Here is a 16,509-nt window from a genome sequence, read left to right as displayed (position 1 = left end):
TGGTTCTAATTTGCTATATTTTTAGTTTCTTTGGGAAGATGCTTAGGTCATTAATTTTAGGCTTTCTCTAATACAAGCATGTAATGCTGTAAATTTCGTTGTAAATGCCACTTTAACTGCATCTCAAAACTTTAGGTAATTCTTGCCATTTTCTACTTCCATGTAAGTTTTAGAAAATAGTTTGTCAAACCCACAAAAGTAAGAAGATTTGGAATTTTGGTTACAATTCCTGTGAATCTATAAATTTGGAATAATTTATATCTTTATAGCATTTATTCTTCCAGTGTATGAAATGGTATATTTCTTCATTTATTAAGATCTTTAATAAATTAGTGAAAGATACACAACTACAGAACCAATGGTTGTTAAAATGACAACAAAACAATATTACGAACAACCCTATGCTGATAAATTCAACAACTTAAATGAAATGGACAAATTACTTGAAATATACCAACTGTCAAAGCTTACACAAGAAGAGAAAGCCTGAATGTTCTTATATCTACTAAAGAAAACTCCAGGCCTGGATAGCTTCACTGGTGAATTCTCTTCACATGGTGTAAGAAAGGCAAAGATGATACAAAAAATTATGGATCAGCATCCCTAATAAACATAGATGGTTAAATTCTTAGCAAAAATTTAACAAATTAAAATCAATTCTTTATAGAAAGGATAAAACATCATGAGTAAATTGAGGTTTATTCCAGGAATCAAGCAGTGTAAATCACCATGTAACCAGACTAAAAAGGAAAAACTGTATGTTCATCTCAATAGATACTTTCTGTTGCTGTATAACAAATTATTCCAAAATGTAGTTATCTTAAAATAACTAATCTTTATTATTTCACAGTTTTTGTGTGTTAGGAATCTGGATGCAGCTTAGTTAAGTAAGCTCAGGATCTCTCAGGACAGTATAATGAAGGTGTTGGCTGAGGTTGCATTTATCTCAAGGCTCCAACCAGGGAGGTATCTAATTTCAAGCTCACTAGTGGTTGTTGGCAAGATTCACTTTCCTTTGACTTGTTGGTATGAAGGGCCTCAGTTCAATGCTATTATCTGGAGGCTGTTTTTGTTGCCCAGATGGGCCTCTACATAGGGCAGTTCACAGCATGGCACTTTGTATCATTGAATCAGGGTATTTCCCTGACCTCTTCATGCATGGGAACTGGAGTGCATGAGCACCAGCAGGGGCAAACTTTACTCACTCGCTGTTCCACCCCTCATGTGATGGGGAGTGCAGGTGAGTGGGTGCAGGAGCTGGGGTGAGTGCTTTTGGGCGCCAGCAAGAGCAAACTCTGTACCGCCCGGTGCCTGTGACCCCTGAAGCCCCAGAGGAAATGATACAGTGCCCTTTCAGCTTTGCCATCCATAGACAGCTTAAGTGTTAGCAGCTTAGGAGGGTCAGTATGACGGCCTTTTACACGCTCCTGTGTGGCACATGATTTCTTGTCTGGCATTCAGGAGGAATGAGGTCACACGAATGACTTGAATATGGTAAATGCTGATGAAAGTGGCTCTCAGCAGGAAGGGGAGCTGAAAAGGGGTTGGAGCAGAAAGGTAATCTTGCCCTGAGGTCTGGCCGTCCCCAGCTAGAATCATTTCCAAAGCTACGCTGGCAAGCTGTCACTCAAAAGTCAAGCTGCTTCTCTCAGACATCCAGCTGTTGCTGCTTTTCCCTCGCTGACTGAGCCTGGGGTTTATATGGGCACAGGGTGGGGGTGGGGCAAGCCATAGGTAGTTTTGGAAAAGGCAGCATTCAAGTGGGAAAACAGGGATGTAAATTTTCACTTTGGGCTGTAGTTCCAGTCTTGAGGGTGGGGTCCTCACTGGGGATCTGCCCTCTTCTGCCCAGAAGTTATCTGCCTCTTGTCCCTGTCATCATCAGATAAAGCTAATGAAGAAAGCAGAATCTGCTTTAGTGGACATCACAGTCTTTTCTAAGTTAATCTTGAAAGTGACATTTTATCACTTTTGTCCTTTACTTCAGAAGGCCAATGGAAAAAATAGGCAAATTGAGCTTTGTCTAAACCTAAAACTTTTGTATGTTGAAGAACACTATGAAGAATGTGAAAAGACAGCTCACAAAATAAGCTATTCTGTGTGTTATGTATCTAGTAAGGATCTAGTATCCAAAAAATATAAAGAATTATAACTTAATTTTAAGAAAATGACCCAATTTAAAAATTACCGAAGGATCTAAATAGCTGTTTCTCCAAAGAAGATATATTAGATGGGAACTAAAGACATGAAAAGATGCATAACGTAACAATTCCTTAGAAAAATGCAAATACCACAATGAGATTTCACGATTCATCTATTCAAGGGAATAAAATGTTAAAACTGACCACACCAAGTGTTGTTAAGGATGTGAAGCAACTGGAACTTGCATATAGTGCTGGTGGGTGTGTAGAATGGTACAACTGCTTTGGAAAACATTTTCCGAATTCTTTAAATGTTAAACATACATGTACCATTTGATCCAGCTATTCTACTTACGTATTTACTCAAGATTTAAACAGATAATCATAGTTGCTTTATTTGTAATAACCCCCAACTTGAAACAACCCAGATTTTCATCAACAGATAAATGGATAAATTGTAGTATATTTATATAATGGAATAGCATTCAGCAGTGGAAAGGAACCAAGTATCAATGCATGTAATAAAATGAATGAGTTTCAGAATAATTAGTGAGTGAAAGAAACCAGAAAAAAAAGGGGTACAAACTGTAATAGAATAAAGGGGAGAGATTTTTATTTATTTCTTTATTTTTTTGAACAGGGTCTCCCTTTGTAACTTTGACACCCAGACTGGCGTGCAGTGGCATGATATTGGCTCACTGCAGCCTTGACTTCCTGGGCTCAAGTGATCCTTCCATCTCAGCCCCCCATGTAGCTGGGACCACAGGTGCAAACAACTACACCTAGCTCATTTTTTGTATTTTTTTCCTAGAGATAGCGTTTCACCACATTGCCCAGGGTGGTCTGAAATTCCCGAGGTCAAACAATTTGCCTCTCTTGGCCCCCCAAAGTGCTAGGAATATAGGCATAAGCCACCATACCCAGTTAAAGGGGAGAGTTTTCAATTCCAAAATGGTGGTGTAGAAGTAAGTTGGCTTCATTCTCTTTAACAGAAAACTGAAAACAAATATACAGTGTCAGGATTACCACCAGCAATATCCCAGAACTCAAATAGGATGAGACAGCTTTCAGAGCCACAGATAAATGAAAAAAACTCCAAGCAGATGGTCTGATATTGTGAAATATATATATATATACACACATATATATATATATTTGGCCTTCATCTCCATTTCCTGATGTACAACTCCTAAAATCCTTAGAATCTCCAAAGTCCTATATTTTTGTATGCTAATACTGACTGATAGCTTTAGGGTACGGCTGGTCACCAGAAAAATGAAGGCATGATTAGAAGTTTGGGATTTATAGCCATACCCTGAAACCTTCAGGGAGAGGAGAAGAGCTGAAGGTCAGGTTGTTCACTAATGACCAGTGGTTTAATTAACTAGGCCTATATCATGAAGCCTTCATAAAAACCCGAGAGGACAGGGTTCAGAGAGCTTCTGGATAGCTGAGTATGTTGAGGTTCCTGCAGCGTGGCATGCCCAGGGAAGAAATTAAAGCACCACCTCCTTCCCCTATACCTTTCCCTATGCATTTCTTCATCTGTTTCCTTTGCAATATCATTTATAAGGAATCAGAAAACCTGCTTTGCCGAGTTCTGTGAGCCACTCTAGCAAATTGTTCAAACCCAAAGAGTGAGTTGTGGGAACCCCAACTCAAATCTGATTAGTCAGAAGTTCTGGAGGTGTGGACTTGTGACTGAAATTGGGAGGCAGTCTTGGAGTCAGCCCTCAACCTGTGGGATTAGACTCTTATTTCTAGGTAGGTAGCGTCAGAATTAAATTGGAGGATATCCAGCTGGCAGGGCCCACTGCATACAGGTAGGGGGAACTCCTCACCCCCAAACATTTGGTCAGATAATTATTTCTTGATTTTTCTGGTGTGAGAGCAGAGGAAAAACACGGTTTGAGAGTTTTTCCTAAACAAGAAAAACTCTGTGGAAAAGTATCTCTGATACTTTTCCTCTGAGTCTTCCTGGCACCAAGTACACAGAATCGTTCCCTTCAATTCATGGTTTCTATGCTGGAAGTTGTGAGATTGAGGTGAACAGTCAGCTTCCCTATAATTTCGGGTTCCCTCTCAGGAGAATTCTTCCTCCCTCAACTCATTGGAAGCATTGGTGGTGCCTGAAGATAGAAATATTGCTAAGGACAGGCAGAGTAAAAGGTGGGGAGGTGATAACACCATCCCTGACGTTGCAAACTCTGCTCTATAACTCAACCAAAGGAGATGCCAGATCACAGTGGCTGTTCCGCAGCACCATACTGTAAGAGGAATGTTCCACAGGTCCCCTAGGCAGGAACACCTAACCATCCTTCTCACACTGCTGTGATGTATTCTTTGTGATTTCACCCGTTCAGGACAGGCAGCATTTAGATTACTTACTAAAGCTGAGGCAATCCTGTGCTTAAGGTGCTATCTAGTACCAAAAAGGAGGCAGTGACCTAGTGGGAAACAATATTCAACAGGTAAATTACGAAGAGTGTCTTAAGCAAACATGCCCAGTAAACACTAAAGCCAGACCAAGAAGACTGGAATAAATGAATTATTCATTGCAAAGATATGGACATAAATCTATAGGAAATAACAAGTAGGGAATAGTGACCTCCCCAAAAAGACAGCAAAACTCCAATGACTGATCCTAATGAGACACAATACATGAGCTCTGTGACCAAGGATTTAAAATAGCAGTTTTAAGTAAACTCTGATCTCCAGGATAAAACAAAAAAATTCAGAATTTTATCAAAGAAATTAAACAGATTGAAATTGTTTTTAAAAATGAAATCTGGAACTCAGCAATACTTGTCAACTAAAAATTTGATTAGATACTGTGAACAGCAGAATGGATCAAGCAGAGAAAAGAATCGGTGAGCTAAAGGACAGGCTATTTGAAAACACACAGAGGAGAATAAAAAGAATGAAAAGGAGTGAAGATTACCTACAAGATACAGAAAATTACTTCAAAAGACCAAATCTAAGAATTATTGGTGTTCAAGAGGGAGTTGAGGTAGAAAACATATTCAAAGAAATAATAACAGAAAACGATCCCAAACTTGAGAAAGATGTAAATATCCAGTTATAGAAAGGTCTGAGAACAACAAACAGATTTGATCCAAATAAGATTTCCCTGAGGCATATGTTGGGGAAACTAGCCTCACACCACCCAGCGGGTACCCCGAGTCTAGTGGAGACAAAGGAGTTAGAGAAAGAATAAATGTTTAAAAGGCGGGTCCAGGGGACCAGAGCATTGGAGGCTTGCTCACAGCCCAGAGCTCTTGGGTTCCACCCAGTTTATTGGTTTACAGGCTCTTTGTTCTTAGGCAGATGGGAGAGGGAGGAAGGGATGAGGAAAAGCATCAGTGAAGGAACTCCTGAGTCATTCAATCAGATGTATAGCAGTGGTGGTTTCTGTGAATTTCCTTGAGCAAAGGCGTGTGTCTAAACTACTTAAGATCTTTAACTTATCAGGAGTGGGTTTCAGGAGGAGCTGAGATGTTTGATTATACTCCCCTCTTTCAAGGGAATGTTACCTCCCTGAGCAACCTGTGGAATGCCACTGAGAGGTTAAGCTCTCAGGACATAAAGACATGAAGGCAACAAGGAGACATTTCTCCTCAGAAGCCCGCCCATGGCTTCCCATGAGTGTCTCACACAGGTGAGACCAACTCAGCTGGCACCCCAGAAACTATTCCACAGCATATAATAATCAAACTCTAAAAGGGGAAGGATAAATAAAGAATTCTAAAAGCAGCAAAATAAAATAACCAAATAACATGTAAACAAATTACAATTCGTCTGGCAACAGACTTCTCAACAGAAGCCATACAGGCCAGGAAGGAGTTAGATGACATTTTTAAATGGCTGAATGAAAAAAAAATCTGCCATCCAAGAATACTGTATCCAGCAAATATATCCTTGAAATATGAAGGCCAGATAAAATCTTAGACAAAAGCTAGGAGAATTCACCACTATCATACCCATTTTTCAAGAAACTCTAAAGGGAATTCTTCAATCTAGAAGGAAAAAACATGTGCGAAAAGAAGACATTTTAAGGTGCAAAACTGGCCAGTTAAAGTAAGTACACAGACCATTAATATTCATTCTTTTTTTTTTTTCGCCTAGAGAGGGTTTTGTTCTATTGCCCAGGCTGGAGTGCAGTGGCATGATCTCAGCTCACTGAAACCTCTGCTTTGTGGGCTCAAGCAGTCGTCCCACCTCTGCCTCCCAAGTAGCTGGAACTACAGACATGTGCCGCCACACCTGACTGATTTCTGTATTTTTTGTAGAGATGGGTTTTCACCATGTTGCCCATGTTGATCTTGAACTCCTGGGCTCAAGAAATCCACCTGCCTTGACATTCCAAACTGCTGGGATTACAGGCATGAACCACTGTGCATAGATTCCAAGAATATTCTTTTTTTTTTTCCCCTAGAGAGGGTTTTGTTCTATTGCCCAGGCTGGAGTGCAGTGGCATGATCTCAGCTCACTGAAACCTCTGCTTTGTGGGCTCAAGCAGTCGTCCCACCTCTGCCTCCCAAGTAGCTGGAACTACAGACATGTGCCGCCACACCTGACTGATTTCTGTATTTTTTGTAGAGATGGGTTTTCACCATGTTGCCCATGTTGATCTTGAACTCCTGGGCTCAAGAAATCCACCTGCCTTGACATTCCAAACTGCTGGGATTACAGGCATGAACCACTGTGCATAGATTCCAAGAATATTCTTTTTTTTATTCCCCCCAAGATGGAGTCTCACTGTGTTGCCCAAACTGGAGTGCAGTGGCGTGATTTCAGGTCACTGCAACCTCTGCCTCCCGGGTTCAAGCAGTTCTCCTGCCTCAGCCTGCTGAGTAGCTGGAACTACAGGCATGCACCACTGCACCTTGCTAATTTTTATTTTTATTAACAGAGTTGAGGTTTCGTCCTCTTGGCCAGGCAGGTCTCGAACTTGTGGCCTTAAGTGATCCACCTGCCTTGGCCTCCCAAAGTGCTGGGATTACAAGCTTCAGCCACTGCACCTGGCCTCCCAAGAATATTCTAATGCTGAAATTGTGGTGTGCAATTCACTCATAACTCTAGTATGAAGCATAAGAGAAAAATCTATCAAAAACTGTAATAGCTACTGCAACCTGTTGAGAGATAAAGAATATAAGAATATATAAATTAAGACAAAAAGTCAAAATGTGTGCAGGATGTAATTAAAGTGTAGAGCTTTTTTTTTTTAGTTTTCTCTTTGTTTCTATTTTTTATCTAAAATAAGTTTTCATTTTTTAAAAATAATGTATTTACAAGATGATTTCTAAAATTCATGTTAACCACAATGCAAAATTATTGTAGATACACTAAAAATAACAAGCAATGCGTTAGACCGGTAGTGGTGGCTCATGGCTATAGTCCCCTAGCTCTTCAAGAGGCTAAGGCAGTAGGATTGCCTGAGCCCAGCAGCTTGAGGTTGCAGTTAGCTGTGATCCTGCCACTGCACTCCAGCTTGGGCACCAGAGCAGGACCTTGTCTCAAAAAAAAAAGAAAGAAAGAAAGAAAAGAAAAAATCAACAAATCAAAACATGCTAACAAAGAAAATCACTTAGCCACGAGGAAAACAGTAAGAATGGGAGAAAAGAAGAGGAGACAAGTTAGAAAACAGTCGTTAAAGAAACAACAAAATGGCAGTGGTAAGTTGTTAGTACTAATACAGAATAAAAATAGATTCAGTTCTCAGTTTAAAGACACAAAATGGCTAAATGGATTAAGAAAACCAAGACCCTACCATATACTGTCTACAAAAAACCCACTTAATCTATAAAGACACAATTTGAAAACGGAAGGATGGAGAAAGGTATTTCATTTATGCAAGTGGAAACCAAAAAGAATCTGGAGTAGCTGTGCTTATGTAAAATAGACTACTAGTCAAAGACTGTAAAAAGAGACAAAGTCACTATAAAATGATAAAGGGGTCAATTAAGCAAGATGATACAACAATTATAAATATTTATGTAACCAATGCGGGAACACCCCAATATATAAAGCAAACATTAATAGATCTAAAGTGAACAGTTTGGTAAAAGAAGAACCACATTTTTTTGATAGACGACTGTGGTGGATATAGTTTACATTAATCTGTTGTGTATTTCAAAATAGCTAGAAGAGAATAATTCATGTTTCTAACATAAATAACATTTAAGGTGCTGGATATCCCAATTACACTGATTTGACTTTATAAATTATATGAATGTATTAAATTATCACATCCACCTTGAATATAGATGCACTTAGTACATATCAATTAAATTTTTTAAATAGTCGTAAAGGGGGAGAGAGACTGCAATTCAGTATTAGTGGGGAGCTTCAGTAACACACTCAGTAATGGACAGATCATTCAGACATAATACCAACAAGGAAACACTGGAGTTAAACTACACAGGCCTGACATGTACAGAACATTTGTAAAAAGAGAATGAAATTCTATCACTTGTGACAACGTAGATGAACCTGGAAGTCCTAGAAATCCTTATGTTAATTGAAATAAGCCAGAGAGAGAAAGACGAATATCACATGTTCTTAGTCATATGTGGAGCTAAAAAAGTGGATCTCATGAAGATTAAAAGTAGATTGGTAATTACCAGAGGCCAGGAAGGTTTTGGGGAAGGAAACTGGGAAGAGAAGTTGATGAATGAGTACAAATTTCAGTTAGATAGAAGAAATAAGACCTGGTGTTTGATCAGTTGGTAGAATAAGCATAGTTAATAATCTGTTACACATTTCAAAATAACTGGAAGATAATAATTCGAATGTTCCTAACATAAATAAAAGATAAATGTTTAAAGTGATGGATATCCCAATTATCCTGATTTGATCTTGACAGACTATATTAATATATTAGATTATCATATGTACTCCCAAAACATGTACATCTAGTATGTATCAATAAAAATAAATAAATGTATTAGTCCATTCTCACACTGCTAATAAAGACATACCTGAAACTGGGTCATTTATAAAGGAAAGTGGTTTAATTTACTCACAGTTCAGTGTGGCTGGGGAGGCATCAGTAAACTTACAATTATAGTAGAAGAGGAAGCACATATGTCCTTCACATGGTGGCAGCAAGGAGAAGTGCCAAACAAAAGGGGGAAAAGTCCCTTGTAAAACCATCAGATCTCGTGAGAACTCACTATCACAAGAACATCATGATTAAATTACCTCTCACTTGTTCCCTCTCATGACACGGGCATTTAGGGAAACTACAATTTAAGATGAGATTTGGGTGGAGAGACAACCAAACCATATCATGCATTCCTGAGTATTCTTTTTTTAAATGGAATAAAGGATTCCTCAAAACAGTAAGGAAAGTATACATGCCTTAACATCAAAGTAGGTAAAAGATGTAAATGGACATACTACAGAAGAGGCAATATATACTACTGATAAAAATGTGAAGAAATGTTAAGCATCTTTATTGGCCAGGGGAAGGTGATACAGTTTGGCTGTATCCCCACCCAGATCTCATTTTGAATTGTAGTTGCCACAGTCCCTACATGTTGTGGGAGAGACCTGGTGGGAGGTAATTGAATCATGGGGGTGAGCCTTTCCCGTTCTATTCTTGTGATAGTGAGTATTTCTCATGAGATCTGATAGTTTTATAAAGGGGAGTTCCCCTGCACAAATTCTCTTTACTTCTCTGCTGCCGTGTGAGATGTGCCTTTTACCTTCTGCCATGATTGTGAGGCCTCCCCAGGCATGTGAAACTGTGAGTTCGTTAAAACTATTTTATTTGTTAATTGCCCAGTCTTGGGTATGTCTTTATCAGTAGTGTGAAAACAGACTAATGCAGAAGGTAAATCAAGATTATAAGATAGCATTTAACACCTATTTGTTTTGAAAAAATTAAAAATTCTGATGATACTGAGGAGATACTTTTCTGTCTTCTAGCTTAAATGTAAAGTTACTTTAATCCTTTTACTAAATGTTCATCATTAATCTCTTGGTTAAGTAAATTTTGTTATTAAGTAACATGTTTCTTAAGAAGGGCTCATGGGTTTTTCATGTTGGAGAATGCTTCCCATTTACACTTGAAGACCACGTTGGCTAGTTAGAATAAATTATTAATGGTTACTTCAGTAGCATACAGAAGCAGAAAAGGTATAGAAAAGAGGAATTTTGCAGGGAGTTGAGGGAGGAAAACTGTTCTTGCAGAACGTTTGTTGATGAGATGTTCTACTGTTATAGGAAAGCCAAGAGATACTTTGTTAGAGTGATTTATCCCACTAGAATGTGTCCTCCCTGAAAAAGGGACAGTGTCTGCACATAGGAGAATAGAAAGTGGCAAAGAAAAAAGATAAGTAGGTTGGTAAAACTGTATGGAGTTTAAAGCAACGTTGAATACATTATGAGTTCTAGGTAGTTCACTGATAATCGCTTCTCACATTTTCTACGTGTACTCCCAAGTCTCTGGGAGTAGAGTTTTGCGTTTTTTTCATTATTTTTGTAATAAATTGAAAAGGAGACTCATTTTTCAGTTCTCATTATAATAAGGTAACATGATTTTAGAAGATAATTGATGTAACTTATTTTTCTAAAATAGTATATATGTTACGAAACAATTTCATTAACTATTCTAAAGAGTTGCATCTAAATTTCTGACTTGTTTCCTTACATTATAACGGCTAAAAACGTAATAAAGTTTTCTGGATTTACTTTCATGTGCATATATTCAAGTTGTCAACCTTGCTGGCGTCAGTGTCAAACAATAAAGTACTGTGGGCCGTTTTACCGTTCTGGAGGAGAAGTATACCTGTATTCTAGCATACGTACATTATTTTTCCACTTAAAGGAGCTCATTTAAATGAATGTTACAAATATAATGTTCCCTAGACTTGAAGATTCTACATAAGTTTCAGGAACTAAAATATTTTTATTATACATATTTTCACATATACAGAAAAATACAGAACAATGAAATATTTATGATATATGTTTACGTAGATTTACCAAATCATTAACATTTTAGTATATTTATGTTTTTGAAGTTTTGTAAACTACAGCTATTAGAACATTATGGTCCTTAATAATTTAGAATGAATCTCTTAAAAGATTATTTCTACATACAAAATAAACAAGATTTCTGAAATATTATCTAATACCAGACCATGTTCAGATATCACTAGTTACCTTCAAACTGGAAAAATTTGTTTCAACCAGGGTTCTTTTGGTGGTTGACTCTTTCAAGATTCCTTTAATCTCCCCTGCCACCTTTTTTCCCACCTTTGACTTGGAGAAATCAAGACAATAGTCCTGTAAGCTAAAAGAGTACAACTTCTACTGTTATGTGGCATCCATTACTTTGTTACACTAGTTGCTGAATTTTCTGTGACTTGGAAGTTACATCTAAAGCTTGTTGCTTGTTTCAATTCAGATTAGAGGTTCCCCCTCTTACACTCCCCTCCCAAAGAAAAACCTTCATAGATGATGCCGGACCTTTAATTTTGTGTTACAAAATCTGGTTGTTCTACTGTAAATGATGGTAAGATTGATTACTGGGTTTGGGCTCTGGAGTCGTTTGCTTATTTGTTTTTAAAGCAGAGTATATTAACTAGAATAACATGAGGTTTTTGTGAAAATGCTTCTATAACTAATGCTTGCCTTTATGGAGTGCTCTTTATATTCCTCAGAGCAATTAGTAGAAAGCCTTTAATGAATATTTGTTGGTTTTTGTATTGAAGTTTTTATGTACTCCTTTCTTTTAGATTTATTATCCTTTTCCTGGGTGAAAAGATAAGACAATTCCTTTCTTTTAATTATAGGTTTTTGGCTACTGATGTTACAGACAGTACAATATTGGAGCATAGAGTTGAAGAAAAGACTCAAACCAGGTAGGTAGATAATAAAAGTCTAAAGAAACAATAAAATTACCATTTATTTTTATAAAAGACATTATTGATATTATTGACAAAATTGGAATATGAACTGTAGAGTACTGTTCAAAATTGTTTTCTGAATTTGATAATTGTATTGTGATTTTATAAGATAATATTTTGACATATTTATGGTGAAGGGACATGATGTATGCAGCCTACTTCTGAATGGTTCAGAAAAAAATGATATGTAATTTGACAGAGAATTTGATAAGTCATGCATAAGTAGGAACTCTCATATTGCCAGTAGAAGTATAAATTGATCCAAACTTTCTGGAAAGCATCATGGCAATTTGTATGAAGTTTTTTTTTGTTGTTGTTGTTTTGTTTTTGACACGGAGTCTCCTGTCACCTAGGCTGGAGTGCAGTAATGTGATCTTGGCTCACTGCAACTTCTGCCTCCTGGGTTAAAGGATTCTCATGCCTCAGTTCCCCAAGTAGCTGGGACCACAGGTTTGCACCACCATGCCTGGCTAATGTTTTGTAATTTTAGTAGAGACTTGGTTTCACCATGTTGGCCAGGCTGGTCTCGAACTCCCGACCTCAGGTGATCCGCCTGCCTTGGCCTCCCAAAGTGCTGGGATTACAGGTGTGAGCCACCACACCTGGCCGTGTATCAAGTTTTAAAATAGCTTATCCCATCAATCTTACTTTTTTTCCTAGAGTAATTGTAGGAAGGTTACAAAAAGATATATATGTATGTATAAGAATATTATAGCAGAATATTTTACGGTTTGGAAATTGGCAACAACCTAGTATCTAACAATCTGAAACTGATTAAATATAATTAACTACTGTGCAAGCAATAAAAATGTAAATCTGTTTTTATTGACACAATGTCTATAATATATTTTTGTTAAAGTAGGCTACTAGGCAAGCAAAATAGTATTAACCTGTTTTTCAGAAAAGCTGTATGTACACAGACACATAAGTGTACATGTGTTTGATTAATATACAGTATTTAGTTAGATATAATGTGTGTGTATAGACATATACATATATATGTGTGTATGTGCGTAGACATTTGGAAAGATGACATTAATGTTGCTGGTGATTATTATTATTATTTTTTTGAGACGGAGTCTTGCTCTGTCGCCCAGGCTGGAGTGCAGTGGCACGATCTTGGCTCATTGCAAGCTCTGCCTCCCAGGTTCACGCCATTCTTCTGCCTCAGCCTCCCGAATAGCTGGGACTACAGACGCCCAGCTAATTTTTTGTATTTTTAGTAGAGATGGCATTTCACCATGTTAGCCAGGTTGGTCTTGATCTCCCGACCTTATGATCGGCCCGCCTCGACTTCCCAAATTGCTGGAGTTACAGGCGTGAGCCACCGTGCCTGGCCAGTGATTATTTTTGAATAGTAAGTTCATAAGTTATTTTTATACTGTTTTGTATTATCTGACTTTTTAAGACTTTTTAATGTTTTTATGTCGCTTTTCTCCTTAAATTTTTGTAAGATAAAACTTATTAAGGTCATGTGTTTTTATTTTACATCTGTACAACAACTACTGGTGTATAATAAAGGGCTGTATTTGCTGATACCTCTGTACTCTACTGGGGAGGGTTTCTTAGTAGTGTTTATGAGGCTAAGTTCACTGACTCTGAGACTTACTGGTCAACTGCTTTCATTCTATTATGTGGTCTGTATCTGTTTGGTTAATTCTCTCTTAGTTGTCTTACTAATGTGATGCTGCTCACCCAGCTTAGCTGAAGGACATTATCATTTTTGAAGTATCAGAGGACGTGCTCTAATTTTATATTTTCTTTTTCTTTAACAGGTTTGTATTTAATTAGTTAAAAATATGGATCCCGAAACAAGAGGACAAGAGATTATCAAAGTGACACCTCTTCAGCAAATGCTTGCCTCATGTACTGGAGCTATACTGACGTCACTAATAGGTAAAATTATGTTACTGATGTAGATTATGTAACTTTGAATGAATCAGTGCTTCCATTTGAGTTTTAGTATCAGTGTTTCAATGTAGGTTATTTCTATTTTCTGTAAGTGTTAGCTGGCTGAGAAATAAAGAGAAAGCATACAAAGAGGAATTTTACAGCTGGGCCTCCAGAGGTGACATCACATATCGGTGGACCGTGGTGCCCACCTGAGCCACAAAACCAGCAAGTTTTATTAAGGATTTCAAAAGGGGAGGGGGTGCAAGAACAGGGAGTAGGTCACAAGATCACATACTTCAAAGGCAAAAAGGAGAACAATCACATGCTTCTGAGGAAACAGGACAAGGGCAAAATCACAAACTCCTGAGAATGGTCCAGCAAAGATCACAAGGCAAAGGGCAAAAGCAGAATTACTGATAAGGGTCTATGTTCAGCGGTGCACATATTGTCTTGATAAACATCTTAAATAGCAGAAAACAGGGTTCGAGAGCAGAGAACCAGTCTGACCTCAAATTTACCAGGGTAGAGTGTCCCAATCTTAGTAAGCCTGAGGGTACTGCAGGAGACCAGGGCGTATTTCAGTCCTTATCTCAGCCACATAAGACAGACACTCCCAGAGCGGCCGTTTATAGACCTCCCCCCAGGAATGCATTCCTTCCCCAGGGTGTTAATTATTAATATTCCTTGCTAGGAAAAGAATTTACTGATGTCTTCCCTACTTGCACATCCATTTATAGGCTGTCTGCAAGAAGAAAAATATGGCTCTATTTTGCCCAACCCTGCAGGCAGTCAGACCTTATGGTTGTCTTCCCTTGTTCCCTAAAATCACTGTTATTCTATTCTTTTTCAAGATGCACTGATTTTATGTTGTTCAAACACACGTTTTACAATCAATTTGTACAGTTAACATAATTTTCGTAGTGACCCTGAGGTGATGTGTGACGTACATCCTCAGCTTATGAAGATAACAGGATTAAGAGATTAAGAAAGGTGTAAGAAATTATGAAAGTATTATTTGGGAACTGGTAAATGCCCATGAAATCTTCAGAATTTATGTTCCTCTGCCATGGCTCCAGCCAGGCCATCCGTTCGGGGTCCCTGACTTCCCACAACACATACTATCATTTATGATCCATGAATGTTTCATCATATTATTATATGAAAACAACCCTGGACAGAGATTCAAGAGACTTGAATTTTTAGTCCTTGCTTTGCCATTCTCAAGGAAATCTAACTTTTATTTGAACTTCATTATTTCATCTGTAAATTAGGGACTTATACTGGGATTTCTTTTGGGTCCCTATCAACATTAAACTTTTCTGATTCTCCCTTTTTATAATAGAAAACAAGAAGATGGAATAAAATATTAGCATAATGAATATATAGAATTTTAGCAATTTATGTTAGCAGCAATTACAAATAATCTTTACTTGGCACTAACGGAATTTCTTAAATTTCTCTGGATCACAGTTTTCTGTTTCTTACAGTCAGCTTCTTGTAGATGTAGCCAAATGACGTAGTTAGGTGATAGTTTAGCATTTTAATGATTTGTAAGTTGGGTAGTTTATACAAATAACAAATGATTAGAACAAATTAATTGCTTATGATGTATTTTCAGGTCAGAATTTGAGTTATAAAGGTCATAGAGATAATCTAATATGATTATTGTCATTCTCAAGATGAGGAAAACTTTTCTTAGAACCATTATTTGGCATTTGTTTCTACTTGGATAAAATATAGCATGCATATTAAAACCATTTTCCTTTGCTGTGCTATGCCCAAATGGAATAACATAATTTAGTGCTAAAGATGTTTTATGGCCAGTTTACTTAAATTTTTATTATCTGTACCACTTATTTGATACAGGTAAATTTGACAGATTAGGAAGACTAATATCATTTGACTGTTGATTACTTATACAAAGTTATTCTCAAAGACTTTTGGAACTTTTACTTCTTCTATTAGAAAGCATATTTTCTTATAAATACCAGCTTTATTGCTAATGGAATGATAGTTGTAGGAATATTACAAATAGCAGTTAGTACTCATGAGAGAAGTAGTCTGTCTTTCACTGATTAGCAAAATTAAAGGGCAAAAAAATTAGAATGTTACATTCAAGACTACTTTAAGATAAATAAGCTCACCCATTATATAGCCATGAGGAAAAGTATGAATCAATGTATTTTGTGTTCTTTGTAAAACATCTATCCAATTTACAGATACCACTTGCTAATTGAAACTTATATATCTTCAATAGTGACACCCCTGGATGTTGTTAAAATTAGACTCCAAGCCCAAAACAACCCACTCCCCAAAGGTACGTGTACTAATTACCCTAAAAATGTTATGTTTGATTTTTAAATGTTCCTGTGTTTATTTTTGTTTGCATAATATTCATTTGCTAATTTATTAAAATAGATGCCTCTTACCCTCATGAAAAACATTTTTGTTTTCACCATTTAGTTGTATGTGATGAGTTGTAGGCAAAAAATAAATATATAACATTTGTATGGACCTACTAAGTAAAGCAAAGGATGGTTATGTATTTGTAGATGTGC

General features: G+C 37.2%; 1 protein-coding gene across 5 annotated transcripts in view; it reads left to right on the top strand.

Moving 5' to 3' along the window:
- Positions 1 to 16,509, top strand: part of SLC25A40 (solute carrier family 25 member 40) — a 56,746-nt gene that overhangs the window by 17,499 nt on the left and 22,738 nt on the right. For all 5 annotated transcript variants that reach the window (XR_004433184.1, XM_033193881.1, XM_033193879.1 and 2 more), the window contains 3 exons: positions 11,945 to 12,013; positions 13,834 to 13,954; positions 16,209 to 16,268. Coding sequence is in view for 4 of the 5 variants with exons in the window: in XM_033193881.1 (XP_033049772.1) it covers positions 13,858 to 13,954; positions 16,209 to 16,268 (157 nt within the window). In the remaining variant the exon portion in view is untranslated. The remainder of the gene's footprint in view (positions 1 to 11,944; positions 12,014 to 13,833; positions 13,955 to 16,208; positions 16,269 to 16,509) is intronic.

This window comes from Trachypithecus francoisi, unplaced genomic scaffold (assembly GCF_009764315.1).
Source record: "Trachypithecus francoisi isolate TF-2019V2 unplaced genomic scaffold, Tfra_2.0 Lachesis_group4, whole genome shotgun sequence".
NCBI lineage: Eukaryota > Metazoa > Chordata > Mammalia > Primates > Cercopithecidae > Trachypithecus > Trachypithecus francoisi.
This window is presented reverse-complemented; position numbering and strand designations above follow the sequence as displayed.